The sequence below is a fragment of the Euphorbia lathyris genome, chromosome 3 (assembly GCF_963576675.1).
Source record: "Euphorbia lathyris chromosome 3, ddEupLath1.1, whole genome shotgun sequence".
NCBI classification, from domain to species: domain Eukaryota; kingdom Viridiplantae; phylum Streptophyta; class Magnoliopsida; order Malpighiales; family Euphorbiaceae; genus Euphorbia; species Euphorbia lathyris.
This window is the reverse complement of record NC_088912.1, coordinates 88,089,182-88,098,596: the sequence shown is the minus strand read 5'-3', so window position 1 is coordinate 88,098,596 and position 9,415 is coordinate 88,089,182. Positions and strand designations below refer to the sequence as shown.

The 9,415-nt window shown below is 38.2% G+C and overlaps 1 protein-coding gene across 1 annotated transcript; it reads left to right on the top strand.

Moving 5' to 3' along the window:
• Positions 1 to 5,375: 5,375 nt before the first annotated feature.
• On the top strand, positions 5,376 to 8,641 carry LOC136223230 (zinc finger CCCH domain-containing protein 62-like). Its single transcript, XM_066011123.1, has 9 exons — positions 5,376 to 5,750; positions 5,821 to 5,930; positions 6,040 to 6,154; positions 6,251 to 6,312; positions 6,832 to 6,883; positions 7,067 to 7,178; positions 7,431 to 7,529; positions 7,609 to 7,715; positions 7,845 to 8,641. Exons 1-9 carry the CDS (start codon positions 5,566 to 5,568, stop codon positions 8,362 to 8,364), a joined length of 1,362 nt encoding a protein of 453 aa, XP_065867195.1. The 5' UTR covers positions 5,376 to 5,565; the 3' UTR covers positions 8,365 to 8,641.
• Positions 8,642 to 9,415: the final 774 nt, after the last annotated feature.

Below are 9,415 nucleotides of genomic sequence, written 5' to 3'. Positions count from 1 at the left end.
ACCGCCACTGCTGAACTGACGGCTTGGGAGGCAGCGCAAAGACATCACCCAGATCAACAAAATCAATACATGAGTGCTTTGTGTAAATGGAAGAAACTGGTTGCAGGTTGCTACATATGTAACGTCGATGCAGGGGTAAATGGGTTAAATAGTTTCTGCTCTTTTGGCTTCCTTTTACGCGACTATTAGAAGCGATGCTTTGCGGCAAGCATGGGTTACCTTGATGAGATAACGGATCCACCTTTGGCTGAGGCAATGGCAATTCGCGAAGCGCTATCATGGATCAAGAATTATAACTTAAGCCATGTTGAAGCTCGGTCGGACTGCCTGATTGTGGTACGGGCTATTCAGCTTCAAAAAAGTCAATTATCTTATTTATCTGATGTGATACGTGAGTATTGTGATTTGTTGCGAGATTTGAAATCCTGTTCGATCTCTTTTATTAAACGATCAGCGAATTTAGCAGTCCATAACCTAGCTAAAGCTGTTACTTCTAGTTCTGTTCGTGGTGAGTGGGCATGTCCACCACCGTTTATTATTGATGTGTTATCTTCTGATTTAAGTTAATAAAAGTTATTCTTTGATTCAAAAAAAAAAAAAACTCATGATCAAATCAGTCCAAAATGAATATTTTTTATATCCAAACTTTATCATATCTACATTTTGATACCTGAAATCTATTTTTATATTTAAAAACTATTATATTCTAGGCAGCCGTAAAATGTTTTGATGTCGGCGTTTACTTTATGCGCCAGTGCAAAATATCAATGCATTAAGTGGTTTAATGGGATTTTTTTTTCTCGAGGAGTTTCTATCAGAATTAATTGTTTATGGCTTATACTCCTATTTCGGGTGATTTTTAGAAATTTTCTTTGTTAGTATTGTTTCGGTATCTATTTATTTTTGTCACATCTTACCACTTAATATAATTATTTCATTAGCAAAAAATAAAAGATTAAAATTTCAAATTCAATTAATTTTTATCCAAAATTATATACGTTGTCTTTATAAATAAAATATATCCAAAATTTACTTAAAAAAATAAACCTCATACAACATTCATGATTTTCAAAATGGTCGTGTGTCTATGCATAATATCGATGCAATGATGATGTTCCAAGGCTAAAACATTTTGCGGCTACATAAAATATAATAGTTTTCAAGTATAAAATAAATTTTAGGTATTAAAATGTAAACATAATAAAGTTTGGATATTCAAAATATATTATTCTTCAAAGACTGATTTGACGATGGTTAAGTTGACTATTCATGCTAATTATAAAGACTAAGTTGATATTCAAATATTGATTTGAGTTAAATTGACTTCATATCAAATTTAAGGGCGAATTTGACCCTTTGTTCGTCTACATACTCATAGCCAAGCTTAATTTTTACCTTTTGCCGTCATTGATTTCTTAATATTTCTCTGAATTGACCTACATCTAGTAATATTTGCTTTTTAATCCCAGTATCGACTACAGAGTAGACCTTTTCACAGGCCTGGGTACCCGTGAAGTTCGTCCAGACCCGTCTTTCTAGGACTGGACTTGGATATGAAAATTTATCTTTAGGTTTAGTCCGGTTCAGCTCGTTAAAAGCTGCCTATTTTTTAGGCGGGCTTGAGATTTATAAAAATAGCACGGGTTGGTCCAGTCCGGTCCGTCTATTAATATTAATTAATAAATTTATATATTTACATATTAATATTTATTTTTAAATATAAATTTAATTTTTTATTATTAAAAGTTATACATATATATTTAGTTGTGTCTATATAGATTGGGCTTGAATTTTGATTTTTTAAGTGAATTACTATACCTAGCCACAAATTCCTACCTCTAGCCTCGGGAATTGACCGAACTACCCTTTGCACAAAAATTGAAAAAACCCAAAACCTCTCAAGAACCCTATACAATCTTCGATCAAATCCAGACTAATTTTTGAACCGAATCATGGATGATGACAAAAGCCGAAAAGGGAAAGCAAAAATGGTAAGATTTACGGTTTTATTTCGTTGATTTACGCTTCAAATTTGAATCTGTGGGTAGTTTTTAAAAATCGCCGGAATCGCAGTCGGGCGTATGAACATCACGCCCGACCTGTGGTTCCGGCGTAAGAACATCACGCCCGACTAGTGGTGCGGGCGTGATAGCCACATGCCCGCACCATAGGTCGGGCATGATGTTCAAACGCCCGCACCATAGGTCGGACGTGATTTTCATACGCCCGACCAGTGGTGCGGGCGTGATGTTCATACGCCCAAAGGTGTTTTTTTTAATTTATATTTACATTATTTACATTTAAATTAATTTAGTGTAATTTATAATTTATATGTTACAATTTTAGATTAACTTAGTGTAATTTTTTATAGACGGAGCGGCCTACTAGGAGTGGGAAATCCATCCCGTCATCTGCTCGTCGTCTAGATATGGACGACGAGGATGATACACCACGCCATACGAGATTGCGTGTTATTGATCTATCTACTCGTAGGCAGAGAGGGGCTGCGACGGAGCAGGTGAGGAGGGGGGCGATTGTGGATCAGCCTGATATTCATAGATCGGAGGGGGCGACGGATTTTGGTGACAGAGAGCCTGATAGCGATTCTGTGGAGGACTACCTGGATGTGGTAGCCCAGGTACTGCGACAGTCTGCAGCTGCACGTGATCGCGAGGGTGAGGATATCGATGAGCAGCCGACCCAGCGCATAGGAGGTCGCTTTGCGAGTACAGGTATTTTTTAGTATAATTTTAGTATAGTTTAGTATAATTTTATAACTTTAGTATAATTTTATAACTTTAGTATAATTTAATAGTTTTAGTATAATTTTAGTATAGTTTTAGTATAATTTTATAACTTTAGTATAATTTTAGTATAATTTAATAGTTAATTTTATAACTTTAGTATAATTTTATAATTTTAGTATAATTTAATAGTTTTAGTATAATTTTAGTATAATTTAATAGTTAATTTTATAACTTTAGTATGATTTAATAGTTTTAGTATAACTTTAGTATAATTTTACAACTTTAGTATAATTTTATAACTTTTAGGGACCAACAAACGTCCCAAAGCTAGTGAGGACGAGAGCTGGCTAGTTAGTGGACCGATGGATGGTGGCCCCGTTGATAGTTCCGTGATTCCTAGTTTTCTAGAACATGTTGCCTCACGGATGCTGGGAGGAGAGCTTCGGTCGTTTCTGACATGCTACAACAGATCAACAGCATGCCGAGATTTGTGGGCGTGGTTTTCTGGTGCGTCACCCGAGGTAAGAATAATTTAGTTTGTCAACATTTATTGTAATTTGTATTTTTAACTATAAACCTCAAAAACATTCAGTAATTGTATATGTGTCATTTTACAGCTGAAGTAGGTGATCGAGAAGACTGGTTTGTCTCACCTTCCACATATCATGTTTAGGAACCTCGACGCTCCGCTGTTGACTGCGTTCGTGGAGCGGTGGCAGCCCGATACGAACTCCTTCCACATGTCGTTCGGGGAGATGACTATCCAACTGCATGATGTATGACAGATTCTTCGGATCCCGATCGACGGTCCGATGGTGTCCGAGTCTCCCACTACTGACCGGCTTCATGCCATGTGCATGATGATGTTTGGGGTGGATCGGGAGCAGCTTCTGTCGCCGATCCGACATTTCTAGAGTGGTGGAGCTGTATTTGTTGAGACTGTATACAGGCTTGTCATCCAGGGTAGGAATGATGCTACTCGGGCCACAGCGTGGATGTGGCTTATGCTCGAATCCACTTTGTTTGTTGATAAGAGTGGAGATAGGATTAGGCCGGCCCATCTTGCTGAGGTTTACGGCGGTGTCAGAGGGGCAGCTATATTTTCATGGGGGTCTGCTACACTTGCCACGTTTTACCGGCAGCTGGGGATAGCGAGCAGAGGAGATTGATCTGGTATATGCGGATGTTTGACCCTACTACATGCGTGGATATACGAGTATTTTTCGGTGTTCCGACCGTATAGACTAGCTCACGCGATCCCAACTGACCATGCCCGTGCACTAAGATGGGAGGTCGGGGTACCAGGCAAGACGACCGCCCGACTAGATACCATACGCGGGCAGCTGGACCGTATGACGGCAACAGAGGTATTTTATAAAATTTTAGAATTAATTTAAGTATTATTTATAGTATATTATTATTTATTATTGAGTATTATTTTTTTCAAGTGACGTGGTTGCCTTATGGTCCTGTCCCCGATGATGATCGGCTTCGACTGTCCTACGCCGATTGGATACGGTGTAGAGACATCGTCGAGCCGTATATGCCCGATCGAGCGCTGCGACATGTCGGATATACTTAGCCTATCCCAGCTGAGCGTATTAGACCTGATAAAGCAGTACGACCATGGAGGTCTTTATCGTACAAGCTCACGTAGTCCTCTTCACAGTTGAGGATACCTGGCGGAGATTTCCATCGGCTCGGGGCATTGATCGGAGGAGATGCCGACCAGTTGGATACGATCCCACTGCCTATGATCCTGCTTATATGGACTGGTATATGCGATATTCGCATCCTCGTCTCCTTCATGCACCACAGGCTGGACCGGTCCAGCATGCTCGCGCAAACAGCGAATTTGTAAGTTTATTATTATTTAATATTAGTTTATATGTGTTTATTTTTTAATATATATTTTTTTTGCAGTGGGTTAGCTGGTTGTGGCGTGTCACCCAACTAGCGGCTACCCACCGATCTGACGAGGATGCTCCACGCATTAAGAGGGACATGGATGAGTTTATGGACGCGTGGCATCAGACGAACTAAATTATTTTTGTAGAACTTCATACATTTTAACACTTTTGATATTATATGTACTCTTTTATGTTTATTAATTTTTATTTTAATTTTTATGTTTTTAAATTTTATTTGTTAATGGGTAATCCGAGTTAAAATGCCGTAATTTTATTTTTAAACGGATAATTCGAATTAACCACAATCATCAACAATTTTTTTTGTGATTTATTCATGCGGGCGTGAGGTAATCACGCCTCACCGTAGGTGCGAACGTGATAGCCTCACGCCTCACCCTGTGGTAAGGCGATTACCTCATGCCTCACCATGTGGTGAGGCGTGATTACCTCACGCCCACGTGCTGGGAGAGGTTTTTTCCCTCATTTCCCATCTCAAAGCCTCAAAGAGTACTTTCGTCCCTTCACGGGGCTAGAGGTGGGAAATTGAGGCTGGGTTTAACAACACCCTTTTTTTTAATCTGACCCGAGTCTATCTCAATTAACAGTGATCTGGACTACCTTGGACTGGGCATCTTTACCCAACCGGGCCCATGAACAGATACAGAGTGTTCCCTAGTCTCGGAGCCTGCACCCGGTAGCGCCTTGGGAATATTTCTATCATATACGAAGAAGAACCATTCTAGTGGGAACTTCTCTATTTACGAGAGCTTTCTCAACGGCTACATATTTTGAATTTTTTTCCTCTCTCTCTTTAAAACATATATACGAACCGCCTCCTAAAACTAGTTAATTTGTCAAGGCTTAAAGCGATCTCATTAAATTGGGAAGCCAAACGAAGCTACACATCCATGGAAGCTCACAATCAACGCAACCTCCATCTTTACCACGAAGATGATGATGATGATGATGATTGCAGTGAAAGCGGAGGATCCTATTCTGATTCTGATTCGGATATGGACCCAAGTTATTGCATTCTTGAAGACACTCAAAGCCAACTCTCAGATCTCTCTATGAACAAAAAATCAAAATCACGGTTAGTAGGAAAAATAAAGTCTATTAGATTTTGCTGTCCACGATTAATGGGATGTGATTATTTTGTGTAGAATTGGTAAAGAATTGGATGAGGGTTTCGAGAGAGAGCCAAAAATGGTGGAGATGAATGCGGAAGAGGTAGATGAAAAAGGTGTTGAAGAAGTTCACAAGATCATAGAAGGTAAGCAAAATCGAACACATCAGATATTTATATTTGTATAGCTTGAATTGAATGAGAAAATATGTGATTGAAATGTGGTTTTTTGTGTCACTGTATTGTATGGTGATAGCTGGTGAGGTAGGGAAGCTAAAGGTGGAGCAATGCAAGGTGTATTTGAGAAAAAATGGATTGAGATTGACTGGAAATAAAGAAACACTCATCCTCCGCATAAAGGAGCATCAAGAGTAACTTTTTTTCAATGATTATGGTGATACTAATTAATAATTTGTAAATTATCTCTCTATTAACTAGATATCTACATTTCTTTTCCTGTTATTTAGGATTTTGAACGGTAGAGCGGAGAAAAAGTATCCGGTATCTAGCTTTGTTTTGAATTGTAAAGGTAATTTTTTATTCAGTAGCTGTAAATTCAATCCTGTTCCAAGCTTAATGTCAGAAAATGTGGCATGCCTCATTGAGAAGCTCACTTAATAGTGTTTCGTGTCAGTGTCCGTATCCATTTCGGTTTCCGGTTGAAGACTACATCTTATAAATAAGGTTGCCCTATGTCCGTTTTCATTTTCGTGTCTGTGCAGCATAGGTCATTGGTTGATATACTTGTGGTGGATTATAGGGTATATTCATTGATTGGAAATGTGATCACGACAGTTTATGATCCTTGATTAATGAATTTACTAATGTTTGAAGAAATTATTCGAAAATTGATAATGAAAGATGGAAAATCTTATCTTAGTATAGAAATAGAACTTTCCCCTGATGCATATGAGATAAGTTTTCACTTTCATCCACAGTTGGTTCTTACAAGTAGTATCTTTTATGCATTCAGTTTTCAGCACTATTGCTATGTTTTTTATATCTCTCAATGCTAATTCACAGAAAATTGTGAATTTTTGGTTTTCAGGCGATGCATGTACAGGCGATGTTGTCATGTTTGAACAGAATGTTTACGAAACGTAAGTCTGCAAACTATTTTCTGTATTTCGTCTATGATTGTAATAGTCTTTCTTTTGCACAAGTTTTATCACCATGGCTTTCTTTCTTGAATATGTTTAATCATGCTGTCATCCTGTAACTTATTTCCTTGTTTCTACTTGATTCAGCTGCGATCTTGTTGCTGATTGGTTCCGGTTTTGCAGGTACAGCATAGTATCACGTAGTGCTACCGGTCCTCCTTGTGGCACAAGGATTGTAGTCGGTCGGATTGTGAAAGAAAGCTATGGTGCTGCCAAACAACAACATACTTTTACAGTGAGTCTATGTAAACTGATTAACTTACCATGACGGATTGAACCAATGAGCATACTGATTTCAACCTCTAATTGTTACAATATAGATGGATCAACAATGAAGCCGATGATTTTTTCCATTATTATAGAGATTAAGGAATGATATATGTTATTTTTCTCTTTTTTTCTTCATCATGTTACACAATGATCTTCTTGTTTTGAAGTGATAAGTATTTGTAAGTGCAAAATGCTTAAGTTTTGGCTTATTGAACAGATAGAGGTCCTTTGGAGTAAGGGGGAGAAACCACTCAGTCCTCTTCATCCTCTACTAATAAAGGGTCGGAATCTCTACAGATTGAAGACTTTGAGACAGGTTTCTAACGAGTAGATAGAAGCTATCCTTTTCCTTGTCATCTATGCTTTCATCTAATTCATTAAGTTAATTCATTCAGAAATGGGAAGATGAAGGGGAGAGGCAGAAAGTTTTGATGGACAAGCACTCGAGGGGTTCTCTAGCTAGGTGTGCTCGAGAATCCCGAGTCCAGGATAAACAAATGAGGTGAGGAAAACACATGGAGAAAACAAGTAACTTTTATTTATTGTTTAGTTTCAATCTGAATAGGGCATGTTGGTGTCCAGAAACATACAGTACTTGTGTTGTTTAATGCTGAAAACTTGTCTATGTCAGGGGGGGCTTGAAGAAAGAGAGAAACAGGAACCAACCTCACTTGAAATCAAATCAAGGAATTCAAACACAGGAGCAAATATGTTCTTCGGATCATTTGCGAAAAGCAGCTCCTGAAAGGTACCAAAGACAACCGTTGATAAGCATGAATAATTGCCATCCAATAATCCCTCTCCCTGGCACAACTGGAGAAAATGTGTTCTCAGAAAGGTATAGTAGACAACCATTGACAAGCATGAATAATTTCCATCCCATAATCCCTCTCCCTTTCACAACTGGGGAAAATGTGTTCTCAGAATGGTATAGTAGACAACCATTGACAAGCATGAATAATTTCCATCCAATAATCCCTCTAAATAGACAAAGCTACAAGCAAAAGCTGCAATGCAAATTTTATCCTCAAGGCCGGTGCTTTTATGGAGACAACTGCAAATTTTTGCATGATCAAGATAAAATGTCTCAGCCAAGTGTGAGAAGAGAAGAGACCTTGTCTCAGAGTAGGTTTGGAAGAGGCCAATACTAACATTCTCAATGTAGAAAGTTGGAAGATTGGCTTGAATTTTGGGGTGTCGCTATAGATTCTGTACTTTTGGACGCCTGGTAGTGTTGAGATTTTCTTTCCCCCCTTTTGAAATGGGAAATTTGTGAGACTTTGCTTATATTCATCATGTTAGTGTTTTTGGTTTTGATCAGAGGAAAAGTTTCATATCCTGTAAATGAAGCTTTTAGTTTGCTACATGTGTGAGTTTGATGAAATTGGCAACTTTCTCTTTCTTAAATACCATTTTTTCTTTTTAGGATTTTTAGCTTGCCATTTATTTTTTTTCTTTAACCAATTAACCTCAGATTCTTTAACTCAAATTTGCCACAAAAACTTATTCAATTAGCGAAGGTGTTCTAGTATGGCCTAGTATGATGATGGAAAATTTGCAATCTCTGAGAATTTCTAGAGTGTTGAATGTTCAACACTACCCATCAACATCAAATTTTCATGTGTAATAGACTCTTTGCTTGAAAATGATTTTCCATATGTAATAGACTCCTTTATTATAGTTTTTTCGACCAATTCCACATTAGCATACATAGGATTTGTTGGATCTACCAAATGATAAGAATGCCTCTACACTTAGCTCGGTTGTAGTTAATATTATCTGAAAGGACCCCCGAGGGCTAAACGAAAAAACCATATTGTAATTGAACTTACCCAACTCTTGAAAACTCTTCTGAAGGGTCCCTTGCCCCCGTTGAGTGCTCTTTCTTTATATTAACCTTGTTTTCCTTGTCGACTTCTTTAGCCAAGTAGTAATGTGTCTGCTCCTATCATCTTGCATTCCCTTAGAAAACATCACATGCGCATGCTTCTCTTTATTGTCTCCGCAAGATCAGGTTTTTCCACTCTGTTGGGATTGTAATATTGCTCTTTATCGGTCCCTCTCGACTTGCGTCACCTTGACACATGTTTGCACTATCTTGTTGGTAGTTGACAACTCTCTAGCTAATATTGGCAAGCCTTTCCTAACTTAGCCAATTTATTCAATCTCTTACTAAAGCTTCCCATAGCACCATCTCCTTTA